Raw genomic sequence first — 15,700 nt, 5'->3', positions numbered from 1 at the left:
ACACTGAGCAGCCAATTTTACAAGAGCAGATGGATGCTTTTATTCACATTGAGTCAATATGGGTCAGTATCTCAGCCACACTGTAATGTCAAAGACATTTCCTGGAAAAGAGGTTTCTAATATACTCCAATAGGTCTCATGAAGCTGAGACACTGGTATTTCTCTTTACAAGTGTAGATTTGGGGGCTTTTTATTATCTTTAGTCATGACAACTGCAATTTTGTTTGTTTGTTTGTTTTTAAAAAAAATAAGAAGGACAGCTTTACCAGCACTATTGGAGAACTGAGCTGAAAAGTGAGCAACCAAGATAAGCATTATCATTACAAGAAGTGAAACATAGATAAGCTGTCATACAAGACTCTACATACGTGAAGTACCCTCCCCGCATCTAATATTGAAGAGTTCAGTGCCACTTTCAGATATGACCTAAAATGTCATGGTAATTTTTCATTGAGATAAGCTGTAATTGGTGTATCTAATATTAAACCCAACAAAACAATGTCTTAATACTGTAAGTGAAATCTATTGACAAGTAGTGTGTGAGTCTGTAGCATCTCCATTCTACTGACGTCTTAATGGAATGCAGGCTTATATCAGTAAATATCCTCACACTGCTCTTTCTCCTGGTTGCTATCAACAGGGTACACAACTGGAAATATAGCACACAACATTTTTTGTTGATCTTGCCTACAGGTTAATAAATTTTATAGGTAAAGTACTTCATCAATGTTATTTTGCTGAAATTAACATTGTTGGTGTAAGAAACAGAACTAATCACAAACTACCTAGAAATGTAACAGAGCACTCCGACCTTGAATACTTGGTATTCTGGTAAGTCTCCAGCAATGGCAACCATCCACATCTGAGGCCCAGATTTCATCTCTTCCTCTGATAAAGAGCAGCTGGGGGTTCTTGGAGTCAGACACATCCATACTCATAGATCTTCCTAGTTCTGCTTCTGTCACATTACAGCTGCAGTAGTTCCTCATTTGTTCTTCTGCTGATATGTATCCCAAAATGTGTTGCACAGTGTTATTCAGAATATCATAATAAAACATGCGGCTGCCATAATCAAGCTCTTCCATCCAGTACAAGCGGCTATCAAATAAAATAAATTGCTTACAGTAGAAAAACTTCAAGCTGAACAGTCTGAACTAAATGCACTCTTGTAAGTGAATACAGTTACAAACCTCCAAAATATTTCAAACAGTGCAACTAAAGCAGCATACTTCCAGAGAGATTCTAGGTGTTTAAAGGAAATTTTTGAATGGAAGATTGCAATAACAGACTATTCCAGAATAAACGTTTCCAGTACTGTTATGTTAATGACTACGTGGTGCTGACTTCCATTTGCATCACCTGAACAGAACAGCCTACCAAGATTTAAGTATCATTTGAAATTTTTACTCACACAGACATTTATTTTTTTTTAAATTAGATATATGTCCAAGCTCAAGTAGCAGTATATAAGCAGAACTACACACAGAAGTATCTGAGAGTTACACAATGTAAAAAAAAAATATATATATATATATATACATATATATATATATATACACACATATATATCATATAAGAAGTCCTTCTGGGTCCTTAAGAGCTGATGTTTCATGAAAATCATGTTCCAGATATATTTTAAAGAAGTTATTAACAATTTATGTCTTACCTTAAGAGAGGATACGACAACAGAGACGATACAGTTGAATTATGTTTACCCAGCTGTACGTTCAAGGCTTGTAAAGACTTTTTCTTGAGTTCCAGATCAATAACAAATATCTGAGTTTCATTCCATGATGTTTTCAGGGCAACAAAGAGATGTCTTGCAATCCAGTCTACTGTGATGGCGGTGACATTGTGAAGAAATGCATCTTTGAAAAACTTAAGGGTTAAAAAGAATTATTAAAACTGCTTAAGAGCAGAATTATCCTACCTGATGCTAGGACACTATGAAATCAGATTTATTTCCCAAGTCATTACTACTTGGAAAATAGAAGTCAAAATATAGAGAGATGCCATGGAATGAAGGAGGTTCCAATATTTTTATACAAACAAAATCTGTTGTTTCACTAATATTAATAATTCCTTCCATGTTGATTTAGTTTTCTTGAACTTAGAAAGAAAACAAGTTAAATTAAAATACATTTCATACAAAAATTACTTTTCTTGTATTTAATAGTATGAATTTTAAATTAAATATTTGTTGAAATGTCTCATGAACAAAGCAGATGTCAGTAAAATCATACATGTTTAACAGGAAAACTATACCAATGGTATACTCAGGCTTGTTTCAATCACTATAGGTGACAAAAAAAAAAAAAAAAAAAAAAAGGGAAAAAAAAAAGAAGTCCAAATTTTATTATATTATACATATTTGTATTGCAGTGTTAGAAAGGGCCACTCATCTCCTTCATATAAGCATCTCATATGAACCAACAGTCATTAAGAAAATTGCATCTCTCCAGTTCTGTTTTCCCCCACTTCATTTTGCCATTAAATGTGCTTTGTTCATCATGCTGCTTTCTTCTGTTTTCAGCATGCAGTTCTGACTTCTTTAAAAACATGATTAAACCCAAAATAACAGCAAAAATGGCCACATATTTCCTTCAAGTAAGATAATGGACAAACAAATACCTGAAACACTGAAGTAGTCTGTATGTTCAGAAGAAAAAGAGAGTCTTCTAGGATATAGTACATTGTGTCATCATTAGCAGTATAACAGATGTCTTTTATATTGGTCTTTGCCAAAAGTTCCCATATGGTATGATTATTGTCTATGTCAGTAAGAAACAACTTGTTGGCAGAAACAGTTATAAGAGTTGGGACAGGGAAAAGATCTGGAAGGAAAAGGGCACAGCAGAATTTACACCAAACATTCTGGACAATAGTAGTCATTCATAATGAAAGCAAGTACAAAAATAAATGATGGCCCCACACAAATTATATTTGGTCATATGTCACAGCAAATAAATAAAATAATGACATGCACAGATTGATGTTGCCTTCTTGTCATCACATGCAAACTTCTAAGAATTTTTCAGTGTCATTCTGGATGCTTACCCAGCAACTTTAAGCCTAGTAAAAATAGATTTGCTCTCTTAATTACCTGTCACAGCCCAATTAGAAATAACCTGCGATCCCTAGCCCAGTTATAAATGACCTATACTGTTGTAGTAGAATGCAGACTACAGATGAAAGACTGCTGCTCTGTGCTATGCTGGTGCTGCCTAGAAAAGTTAATCTCACCTACTTCTGAGAAAAGACTTGAAATTCCCCAAATTTAAGCTGAAGAAATGTGTTAATAATTTCCTGTCAAACTATCTGCTGTAGCTATCTGCTCTGTGCTGTCTACCATAGGGTAGAACAAACATCACCCAGTTGTCAGACTATTTATCAGATTACTAAATTTCTGTACTGTCGAGTTTGCCAACTATTAAACACAAACTGTGAAGGGGCATCTAAGTCATCCGTACCTGATGAATTCCTCTGTACTATATCAGACAAAGGTCCTGGACCCACAGAGGTGAAAGCTTGCACCTGTGAGACAGGAGGTTGTTACATATGTTAAACTACAGCATAAAACATTCCATTACAGAGCCCACAGAGTCACAGTTAATGACAAGACAACCAGATCCCCTGACTGCTCAGCTAGGAACATATATGTACGTGCTCTGCTCTGTTGGTCAATTCAAATGCTACATTGAAGGCTGGACCATGACTATGAATAAAATTTTATGTTGTGGCTCATAGAGTGGCAATTCAGGCTGCATTTATCAATTGCAGCCTGAATTCTTTACTCAAAGAAAGCCAGACAATCTTCTTTCCTTGCCCAGGCTGGAGCAGTTTCCTACTGTTGGTTGATGTTGCAACCCACAAGCTGTTCTCCCCTATCTACCTGGCCTGTTACATGCTTTCATGTTTCCAGCTTGCCTTTCGCACACATATTCTGTGTGTTCCAGGTCTTTTATCATGATGGAAACGTGACCTCCTGACAAGTTTTATATGGAAGTCTCCTATTACAGATATCAAGTGAGTCCTTGTATTTCCCCAGAAGTGAAACATTTATTGATCTAGTGGCTCTGTTTTACTGGTCTGTGACCCTCCACCAGCTCAGCAGAATCTGTGTTGAATTTGTAGCTTTTAGCAGTGGCTTTGGGAGACCTTTAGAAAAGTTTCTTTTGAGCCTCAACAAACCTGTATAATATTGCAGTATTGTTTTTCACTTTATGTAATGAGCAATACAACATATAGAAAGGTTAAGCCAGGGATCCAAGGGTGAGTCAGTGAATCAGCAGTTCCAAAAGCAGAAACCACAAACTCTTGCCCCAAGTCCTAGACAAACACATGAAGCTGCATGAACAACATCTGAGATGAGATCAGTAATTTTTCATACCTGAAACCTTACTGTGAGGTGGGGAAGCACATCTCTGAGAGAAAAGAGCAACACATTGTGTTTGACATTGCTCACATTCCACTCCATGAGAGTGTCAGCAGTGTCATTCTGACACAACTGTTGATAGTAAACCCTGAAGTGTGTTAGTACTCCATTGTCCCTTGCAGGCTTGTTCCACCTGAACTCCACATGGATTTTCTCTTCACCTTCATGCAGGTTATTATGTAACACATATATTCTAGGGTTTGTAGGGGCTGAAGGAACTGCATTTAAAAATAAGTAAATAAATAAACACAGAATTAGGTATTTCTATTGAAACATAGTCTGTACCTTGTAATTTAGTTTTGAGCCTTGACAACTTTAATGCTGAAAGAGAAAAATAAATAGCAAGTGGTGAGGTGTAAATTAGAGGAGTATTTAAAATTTCATGGTAATTGCTTTCTGTTTTTCATCAACATATATGTATCTGCTTTTAATTTGCTTAGGAAAAAAAAAAAGAGCTATATCAGCAGCACTCTGTGTCTCAGATTGGGACATTTCTATTTAGCCAAATACTATAGGTAACAGTGGAACTGCAAGAATTCTCACAATATAGAATGTACTCTATCCACTCTCCTGCCCATTTCAAAATCTACTGCAGCTCATAAGCTTTCTCAATGCACCAGTCATTCAGCACTATATCTTAGCTGACTTTAGCTGACTTAACTTTGACCTGCTTGAGATCAAAACCAAACACAAGTAAAAAGTGTATAACATTTCTTAAAAATTTACAAAGTGGTTAATATATTATATGCAGCCTTTGATGGTCACTATAATGAATCTCAATTTCTCTTTATTACTCATAGCCATAGGCACCTGGTGCATATATTGTCATGCTCTTGCTGTTTCAAATTCTGTTACTGCAATGGCATGCATTTATGTGTGCAACAGATAACTGCCAAAGATAAGCAAGAACAAGTCCTTGCAACTCTGTCTATGGTCACTGAGCCCTGAAAGCTCCTCATTCCTCTCTAGACAGGGTTCCACATGCTAACATAGACCTGGGCCCAGCACGCACTACAGATTAGGAATAGGATTTGAAATTCTGGTACCTCCTTCTGGAGCTCGAAGGTATACAGATGTTGTTGGTGCCTTGCCCCAGTATGTGTATGGAGTCACACTAAAATCAAAGAGTTCAAATGGTTCCAGCCAATCAACTTGGTAGGATGGAACTGTCAGGTTATGGGGTTGGAGGCACTGTTCATTCTCCAAAGACTGTGAATGAAATTAAATGAAACAAAATGAAACAAAGCAGACCTTCAGTTTTCTAAATCCTTCTCATCAATCTGGTCAACAAAATCAAGACAGAGCTACTCTTCCTCTGAGTGATCATTGTTTCACCAACTCCTGTAGCACTGTAGTGCAACAGCAATCTGCTAGCAATCTGCCCTTTGAATTTAACATACAGCTCACCAAATGTGCTAAACTTAAGTGTGGGTGAAGGCTAGATTTCACATTTGGACAAAGCCTGTCCCACTAGCAGCTCAGAGGACACTTTTGTCTTTGCGTTACTGTGAAAGGCTTTCTCACACATCTTTGGGCCCTGGGAGCTCCTCGCCTTGCACTTCACACTCCATAAGCTAGTCCAGAGCTGCTGCTAAGCCCATATTTCTCCAGTGCTGGCCTCAGTGGTGGGGAAATGGGACAGCTTGCTTTATATTTACATTTTGGTTTGATTGCTTGACCAATTTCTAACTTCTGGAGAAGAAACAAACTATGTTTCTGTTTAAAAATAGATATATGAGTGACTAGAGGCAGCAATACGTGTAGATAATATGGAGGGATTGTATGAATACCCTCACTTGTAGAGCTTTTGATCCCACGCAGTAAAAGACAGTTCCCCATTCCACATTTGCAGAGGCACTCCAAACGATGGTAAAACTTGAAGAATTTCCTTTAATCCTAAAGGAAGATACTGGTACTGCATTTGGAATCACTTTTGGTGTAAAGGAAAAATTTCCTGTCCATAATGGGAAGAAAAAAATAATAACAATTTAAAGAACATGAGGAATAGGTGGAGATTTCAAACCTGATTTAAAACATGAAGGAGCTATGGGTAATCAAGTAAAATGCTATTGAATAGAAATAAGGGTCTATGAAAAACAACATTTTGTATTCTTATTAGCCATACCCATTAGCTTTTGTAATTGCACATTATGTAGCTATAGTCTGATATACTCATTAATAAGTTCTTATGTCAAATGGCTAAAGAATTTTAAGAGTGGAGAATTACAGGCTGACAGTGAATATCCTTACTGAGGGGCTTAAATAAGGAAAATAATGTACCTGGCAAAGGTTTAAGTGATGTGTGAACAAGGGTGAAGGCTGCAAACTTTGCTGGCTCTGAAAAGGGAATGCTAATGCTCTGATTGACTTCTTGTGTTGTAATGAATTGAAGACTATTAATCCAGAACAAACGACCACTGTAGTACTCCAGTGTACTCTGAGATGTTTCTGAAATACTCCATGCTGCAAATTCTGTGACTATGACATTACCACAACTGTGAAAACATATATGAAAACAGCAAGCTGAAAACACATAGTGTAAAGAGAACAGGATTTATGCAACACATGACCCGTTAATAAGTTTCTCGTCATTCAAATTCTTAATACTCATGTAGGAAAACAAATTTAAAAGTTTACAAGTTCTCTAGAGCACAGCATTTTTTCAAAATAAAAGTAGCATCATTGAGACAAATCCTTCATTCCTTTGATTTCATTAGAAGATAAATGTTAAATGGCTTAGTATTATGACATATGGATGTAGAAAATTAAGTATTTCAAAAAATTAGCCTAACTTCTCTCAACTACTCCACTGAAACAATGGAGACTACTTCACAGCTTAATATTCTTTTTACTTCATTAGAGCAGATTCTCAGATGAATTTGACCCTGCTAGTTTCCTCAATAACCTTCCATTATTTATTAAACTCTATTAACACTTTTCTCCGTTGGTATCAATGATAATTTAATTTGTCTAGTTACTTCAATGTCAGAACTTACAGGCCCTTTTTGATCCCAATTTATCTTCTCAGAAAGAGATGAAATACATTTTAAGAGGCCTTATTTTAGCATCTTAGAAATATCTTTCAGCTTAGACAAGTGCTATCCAAAGCAAATTCAGAAAATCTTTGACGAACCATCAGGACCATTAGGATGGATTACTTCTAATCTCTCTGTTCTGGCATGCCAGAGATGATGATTTACGACTGCCAATTGGTTCCCAATGGAGCTGCATGTTCTAGCTAAAACTAATCAACATATTTTGATGCTTTAAATGCTTACCATTAATCATGGCAAGTCTAAAATCAGTCAGAGAATTCATCTGATTCCACTCACAGCCAGCTTGCGACATTATGAACACATGTAAATACAGATACTGTCCAATTAAGTTTAAGAGGTTTGATTTCATGCTTGTAAAAAAGCAGCACTCTCCCCATATGAAAAGGAGTAAAAATGTAGTTTCATGAGCTACTACAAATCAACACTGGCAAATAGCTTCTGTATGATGCGCTTGGCACATATGCAACAAATTATCATTTTTCTCAAGGTCTTATCAGCATATATTTGAATTCTTCCATAAATACAATTTTGTATTTTTTTTTTTAATTGCCTTTGAGAAATAATGAAGCTGTTTCATGTTCAGGATTATCAAGTGGAAACCCTGCTGAGCACTGAGTCTCTGAGAAAGTGGTGTCAATTCAAGTCCTAAGCTCCATGTAAGATAAACAAGTTACAGCCCTAGGCACTTGAAAACCATCAGGTGTTGTAAATACCAAGATAAAATAGGCAATTAATAGTGATTAGTTCCTAAAGCTAAGTTTAAAAATTGATGAGCATGACCTAAGTTCATCTGAGCATCCATACTGTGTTTCTCTCACTGTAAAAGCATGCTAACAATGATCTCAACACAGGGTTTGCCATCACCTAGGTGTGACCATCAGCTCTTTTTGTTTATTGTGCAATTAGTAACTGGTGTGTTCAGCACCAGACAATCTGTTTTTAAATAGAGTCTCATCCCCCACCCCCCTAAAAAAAAAAAAAAAAAAAAAAAAGGAAGAAAATAAAGACTTTCTTACCTGTGCTATACATTTACTTACCCTTCTTTGCAAAGAGAAATTCTGTATAGATTTAGACATAGACTCTCTTGTACAAGCCAGTAAAGAAAACCATGGCTGACATCCAATGCTAAACCAACTACCTAAGAAACAAAAAGTTCAAACAGCAATTTGCATATACTTTCACTTCTGGGCTAAAAGCCCTTAAGCATCAATGTTGTCCAGGCAGCATGATGGGTAGCTCTTTATTGGAAAAAATAACATTATTACCATGAACATTTATTCTAACACTAAAAGAGGTAACACTAGAAAATAATCGGGTCCTTGGTGGGTACTTATTTATAGCAGCTGATGATTTTCTAGATAACATTTTATGAGCATCTGTCACAGTGTTCATTCCTAGAGCATCTGAGTACTTCAGATATGATGGCAATCGTGTATCAAGTGATTAGTGAAACTACCTATCAAAATTTCCAAAGCACCTCTGGTATTTTAATATTCTTTCTCTAAAACAGATGGTTGATATACAGACTGAAAGTCAGAATCACTTTTTGAAAGAAGTGTTTCAGATCTTTTGTCTTTGTTTTCTAGCTTTGATTTTATGCATAGAATATTTAATGTGTTGCATTATTTATGGAAAATATATGCATTTTTATTGATGTATTCAGTTAAACAGGATGTTCAAATGTTTACATTTTAGTAAATCGTTTATTATTAAATGAGTCAAGGGAAAAAATGTTCATCACTTCAATATATCATCTTAATTTAAGCTAGGTGTAGGATTTTTGTTTATTTTAAATTGGATTTAATATCCAAAATAAAGCTTTCTTGCTTTTGCAATAAACAACAGATTCAATACCATATGCAAAAAATAATAGAAATCAGACATCTAATAACGTGTTCTGTGACTGACAAAGAATTTGCTTCCAGAAGTTATTCTGCTAAATGTTATCAAGTTCAGTCCATGTCATGTCATTAGCACAGTTTACAAGTTGTTAGGGGCCTTTCTGAGAACATTTTTCCTGCTGCTCCCAAACTTTACATCCAAAAACTAGTTGTAGTTACTCTTTTATAAGGTTGGATTTCTATTAGGAATGTATGTGGAGCACCTTTTTTTTTTTTTTTTTAACTCTTCATTAATAAGCTGCAGAAGATGATGACAGGAAAGCAAATGCTGTGTCACTTTGTTGTCTGCTGGTCCTTATGTAATCACATTCTTGACATATTTCTGTTGACACTGTGTGTCAGAAAATCAAGGTTTGAATGATTGCTCCTGTAGGTTTTGCTGTTAAAAATATCTCACAGTATGTATATGCCTTAGTGCATATTCAACCGAGCATGTTATATTTTATCCCATTTACCTATTCTCCCATCCATGTTCAACACCAAATTACATATTTCTGAATCTACCTTGCTTTTTTAAACATTTAGATCTTCATTTCTTGCCCTGTTTTCTTTTTGCAGCTGTTACATTTTCCCACAGACAGACCCATCTTCTTTCTCCTAATCCCTGTATCCCCATGAATAAAAGGAAAAAAAAAAAAAAAAAAAAGAAACATTTGTACTGTTCAGGAGTTAGGCAGTAATTTAACACCTCCCTTCCCTTATGCTTCAAAAAATAGACAGTCTTCTTCCATTTCCTGATAGATATCAGTCTCTGGACATGATAAGTTTAGCTACTTGAAATGCCCCTTGACTAGCAATGGTAAGAGGCAACTCCTAAAAAGACATAGCCCCTCCTGCATACAATGCACTTTGCTACTTTATAAATTACTTTTGTTCCAGGCAAATTGTACAGTGTAAACTACTTAAGTGCTTTGAATATTCTGGGCCAGATCCTAAACTGAAATAAATCAGAATAACTCTGCCAAAATCAATCAAACCATACACACCAACTAGGCTATGCAACTGATTGCAGAATAAAATAATTGTCACAAAAACATCTAGTTCCTGCCAAAGAACTTTCAAAGCTTTGCTTTCATATATTTTGGGAAGCCTATTGTCTCCATACTAGCTATCTTCTATTCCCATCGCTGAAATTTCATGCTAAAAGAGCCCTATACTGCTGAAGGTCCCGTACTGAGCAGCTGAACAGCAGTTCTTCATTAGAAAAGCAGCTAGTAATTTCCAGTAAGAAACAGTTATGTAGAAAACATGCTCTAACTGTTGCATAACACCAATTATCTATTACATCTGTGTTTTAATATTGAGTTAAAAGGTACTCTTCTCAAGATAAAGGACTCCATTGCACAAGGAAGATACATACTATTACTTGTACAAACAGGCATTTGCATATTTATATGGAATAATTACGCCAATAAACAATATTGTACAGCCTTTTTTGGATGCGTTATTTGGGGTTTTATTTTAATAAAATAATCACCTGTCAGTTAAAATTGGTCACTCCTCATTCTAGACATTTTTACTTGGCTTTTTTCCTGTATGTATCACAGCAGGAGGCTGAGTTCAAGAAGTCAGTGCATAGATTAGGGGCAACACAGAAGCAGGAGAGGAGATGTTTGTTTGTAGGAGGTGTGAATAAGTGGATGGTTGAAGGCTGGTATCACTGACATAGAGAAAAGTGCAGAAAAAAATGACAGCAGCAGACAGGCAGTCTTATTGCTGCCAAGGGCCTTGAAGCTGGGAACAAAAAAAATGAGGTTAGAATGAGGTGATTTAGAGAAACAGGTCATATGTCAAAAGAGAAGGGTAGGAAAGGTGACTTTTGCCACTTAGGCTACACTGCAATTTGTCAGTCCTTCACAACAGATCACCCAGAAGATATGAGATAAGTGCAAGTGTGCTGTTGAGCCTAGGCAACATACCTTTTCCCACGAAGACAGTCCATACTATTCAGCTTCTGTAGAGAGGTGTGAGGCTAGTACTGGAAAATACAGTGGCCCAAATGCAACACAGTATTGTTCTCTATGTGTGACAAAAGTTGTTCAGTTCTTCTGTGTTTAGTTTTACAAGTATAGCAGGTGCCACACCAGAAACAGCTTTCCCTGTCCTCACCAAACCCTCTTGCAAAGTGAATGTAACAGAGACCTGTGAGATCAGCTGGCCTTTCCAAATGTTAATCACCTTTCAGAGACTAAATCAGACCCATTTTGTTTTGTTTGTCTGTGTTGTTTTTTTTTTTCATGTTTTTTTTTTTTCTTTTTCTTTTTTTTTTTTTTTTTGATTGTGTATTATTTGTTTTGTTGTTGTTGTGGTTTTTGTTTGTTTGTTTTGATTTTTTTGTTTGCATTTTTTACACAGAGAAACACCAGCCTCTTTTCCTCTTGGAGAGGGAGATTGAAGCGTTCTGGGCAATGATACAAAGCTAACCAAGAGACGTAGATCTCTAAAGTTTTGGAAGGATTTTTAATAGAGAACCTGTTTTTATGTAAAACAGGGGCACAAGTTGTAGGATAGGTGGATTTTTTTTTAAAGGCTTTTTTATCAAGAGCTATGCTCTAAAGAATGACGTTAAAGCCATAATAAATCTAAGTTGATGTCTTTTGTGGCAGTCAAACTATGCCTTACTACCAGGCTTGGGACAGAGAGTGAAACCCTACACAGGCTGTTTTTTCAGGTGGGGATCATTCAACTTTTCTTTGATAGAGACTCCACAGAGTAAAAGCCCTGAAAGAGGACAGTCCCTCAGACTGCCCCAAAGACAGAGCCTGGAAGAGTTTCATCAAATATGATGTGCTTCACTGATTCTGCAATCCCAATCAAACTGACTCCCAGACCTGTCCCCATTATGGTAAAGAAGTGTTTTCTTGCCAGGGAAATGGATCATCCATCACTTTTCTCCCAGCTACATGACAAGATGGAAGAAAGAAAGAGAGGGAAGGAAGCACATATATGCAACTGCTGTGACCCTGGCTGATCTTTTCACAAACCAGTCTCAGAGTTCCTTGGCTGCATAGGCAACACTGAATCCCACCTTGCAAGTCCCTTGCATTGCAAATCCCACATGGTGGCGGTGTCAGGATGGGTTTGCAAAAAGCAAGGATGATCTATAGGGAGCCAGAAGTGAACTTTAAAGTCTTGGTAGGACATCAGAGAAGGGTATATGGAGAAGAAAGACATGAAGAGGTCAGCAGAGAAACAGCTTGTTTGAGAGAACCTCAGAGCACACCAGGAGATCTCCAGGTAGGAAAGGGAGGGATGTAACAGGATTCCATAATTTGCAGAGGCTTTGCTGAGCTCTGGGAGCCATGGCATCTCTCCACTCTACCAGCACATATCTTCATGGGATCCATTACTCACCCTAATAAAACTCAAATAACAACCCCTACCCTTCCTTCCACACACAGACACACCTTATACCATCTTTACTCATTCTTTCAAGAAGCCCCTTCTCTCCTCCCGGATGAGCTCCTCTCCTCTGTGGCAGCCTCTCCTCAGCCCTCAAGGGCTCCCCAACCAAAGGAAGAGGAGCCAAGTTGGGGCCAGGCCTCCAGCTTACTGGGGCAACTGAGAAAGAGAAGACTGGGAAGAGCAGGAGCAAACTGGGGGGTAGAGACCTCAAAGATCCCCAAAGCACAGGGCTTGCTGCTCTTGCTGTCATGCAAGAAGCAGGAGCAGGCAGGATGGGAATTGTCAGTGATAAAGTTGGCCCCGTCACTGGCACAGTGGCAACAGAATTAGGGGCCAAAGTTTTGGTACAGTTATAAGATTTAATTCTTACCCTGTTCCTGCTCTCAAAAGGACAAAACAATATTGCTAGAAGAGCATGCTGTTTCTCTGGTTATAACATGGTGATTTTAACAACCATGAACACTGACTATACCCAAGACGAGATCTAACCACTAAAACACACTAATTAATAAATAATAATAATAATAATAATAATACAGTTACCTGTTTACCAGAAAACTGTAGCTGTTCTTGTAACAAAAGGTACTCTTCTCCATTCAGTCTTGCACTCTCCACTGAATACATCGTAGCCCAGTACAAGTAGCCATTTACTGAATCTACTACTAAATCCTTCACTAGGTACACAACATGAGCCACAACGTCCATATGGCCTCCCAGCAGTGATTTTCTGTAGATCTAGGGACAACAGAATTGCTTTTAGCACCACACTTAAATTGTCAGCCATGATCAATTGAGTATACACAAGTGATTTTCCCACAGCCATATATCACAAGTTTATGCAAGCCTTAGGCTTCCAAAACTTAAACCTTTTCATTCAAAATGGAAGAAGAACAAGGCAAAGTTATTAGTTAATGTTTGTTGGAAAGTAACAAAAGAAAAAGCTGAAATATCTACACCCCTCGGCTTTACAAGTTTCAGCAGCCTTCTGTCTGACAGAGTTTCTCACCCACTTCTTATTCACTATTCACGAGTGTAAATGAGGGTGCAAGGCAGTGTGAAATCTGGCCTTCTAGCTCCAGTTTTTAAAAAAAGCTTCTGACTTTGCACTTACAAGAAATGAAAGGCATAATTTGACAGCACTGCATAAATTAGCACTGCAATTTTGAAGTCAGATACCTTTTAAATAATTCACATGTCAGTGTTTCTGATATGAGAGTGTACAAAGTGCAATTGTAATTATTTTTTATCTACAGTGATCTGCAAAATATCACAGTACAGAAGCCAATCTTGAAAATCTTTGTGTAAACAAGTCATGCTAATGTGCTACATATATAAGGATTAAAATAAAGTCCATCTCCCTCATGGCTGAGATGGACTTGGCAGCCTTTGTTTTTACCATCTTCACTCATTTTAACAATGTTGAATTCTACAAAACTGTTGATAACATATTTGCCTGTTTTGCACCTGCAGTTCAGTACCCTGCATTAGTCAATATTAGTTAATATTTTACCACAGACATTCATATAAGACTGGAAAATCACATTAAAAAAGCCTCCTCTTTATATATTATGATAGTAAAGGTCCAAATGCATCTCAGGTTGCATGTAATAAAGACTGTCTTCCCAAATACTGTTTTACAGTCTTCTTATTGACTTCATTTACATATATATATTTTTAAGTACTACTCTACCCTACCGTATTTGCTTTGCCAGCCCAATATAAACATTGTCCCAACCAATCGAAGGCCAACATTCTTGCATTTCTGATGTCAGATATATAAGGATTCTCAGCGGTACTCTCTCTCTTGTTCAATGACCAGGCCTGAACTTTCCCCATGGAATTACTCCAATACAGAGTGCCATTATACCAGTCAAGGTCTTGAAGAAAAAAAAAAAAAATAGGAAGATATTAAGCATTTCACAAGCATGTAAATAAAACAACACACAAATATATATAGCATATATATATTTAAAAATAAAAAGGAACCAAACATTTAAGTTTTTAAAGAGGAATGCAAATGAATGCTTAGTCTCAGTTAACATGAAGATAAATATTTCTTTATAGGAATCACTAATTTTTATACATATCACTCTGACAAATATAAAAGTATGACATCTGTACTGGGATGCTGGAGGTACAACCATTTGGTTCAGAGAGTTGATTACAGCTCTGCTGTTACTGTGATGACATCAGTATCAGCCTGAAGAAGAAAAGGCTCTGGGGAGAACTCATTGCAACTTTTCGATTCTTAAAGGGTGCTTATAAAAGAGGGAGTGACTTTTTACTTAGGAAGATAATGATAGGACATAGGGGAATAGTTTTAAACTAAAAGAGAAGAGATTTAGATTAGATGTAAGGAGGAAATTCTTCACTGTAAGGGTGGTGAGGCACTGTCATGGGTTGCCCAGAGAAGCTGTGGATGCCCCATCCCTGGAGGTGCTCAAGGCCAGGCTGGATGGGGCTTTGGCAACCTGGTCTGGTGGGAGGCGTCCCTTCCCAAGGCAGGGGGGTTGGGGCTGGGTGGTCTTTGAGGTCCAACCCAAGCAATTCTATGATTCTATAATCAGTAGCATTTCACCAAGGACTAATTTGATCCAGAATACAGAAGAAAGATGATGGACTTAAAGGTTTGGCTCAGTGAAGCTGTTTCACTACACCTTCAAGTCTAGACTGCTGTAATGAAAGCTCTTGCCTTTCAAGTTGATAAAATTTATGAAGACCTCAGAAATGCCAATATGCAGCAGCAACACCCAGTTTGGTGAGTATTTACCTGAAATATTTCTTATATTGGGAGAAAGGAATTCTCCTGGCCCATAGGTGTCCAGCCACTGCCTCCAGAGCCCTTCAGCCCCCACTGCCAATATATATGCTTCCTCTTCAGCTGGTAAAGAAAGAAAATTAAT

At 37.2% G+C, this 15,700-nt stretch overlaps 1 protein-coding gene across 6 annotated transcripts in view; it reads right to left on the bottom strand.

Moving 5' to 3' along the window:
* ROS1 (ROS proto-oncogene 1, receptor tyrosine kinase) overlaps positions 1 to 15,700 on the bottom strand; it is an 82,811-nt gene that overhangs the window by 46,388 nt on the left and 20,723 nt on the right. For 5 of the 6 annotated variants that reach the window (XM_072036083.1, XM_038177126.2, XM_072036082.1 and 2 more), the window contains exons 15-26: positions 15,568 to 15,678; positions 14,493 to 14,674; positions 13,341 to 13,532; positions 8,529 to 8,629; positions 6,716 to 6,930; positions 6,226 to 6,389; positions 5,482 to 5,644; positions 4,391 to 4,653; positions 3,471 to 3,534; positions 2,632 to 2,834; positions 1,667 to 1,878; positions 812 to 1,098 (exon numbers count right to left, since the gene is read on the bottom strand). In XM_072036083.1, the coding sequence (XP_071892184.1) occupies positions 812 to 1,098; positions 1,667 to 1,878; positions 2,632 to 2,834; positions 3,471 to 3,534; positions 4,391 to 4,653; positions 5,482 to 5,644; positions 6,226 to 6,389; positions 6,716 to 6,930; positions 8,529 to 8,629; positions 13,341 to 13,532; positions 14,493 to 14,674; positions 15,568 to 15,678 (2,157 nt within the window). The remainder of the gene's footprint in view (positions 1 to 811; positions 1,099 to 1,666; positions 1,879 to 2,631; positions 2,835 to 3,470; positions 3,535 to 4,390; positions 4,654 to 5,481; positions 5,645 to 6,225; positions 6,390 to 6,715; positions 6,931 to 8,528; positions 8,630 to 13,340; positions 13,533 to 14,492; positions 14,675 to 15,567; positions 15,679 to 15,700) is intronic. The other variant, XM_072036084.1, reaches the window with a different exon arrangement.

The sequence above is a fragment of the Anas platyrhynchos genome, chromosome 3 (assembly GCF_047663525.1).
Source record: "Anas platyrhynchos isolate ZD024472 breed Pekin duck chromosome 3, IASCAAS_PekinDuck_T2T, whole genome shotgun sequence".
Taxonomy (NCBI): Eukaryota; Metazoa; Chordata; class Aves; order Anseriformes; family Anatidae; genus Anas; species Anas platyrhynchos.
The sequence above is the reverse complement of the archived record's forward strand: the minus strand, read 5'-3'. Positions and strand labels throughout refer to the sequence as shown.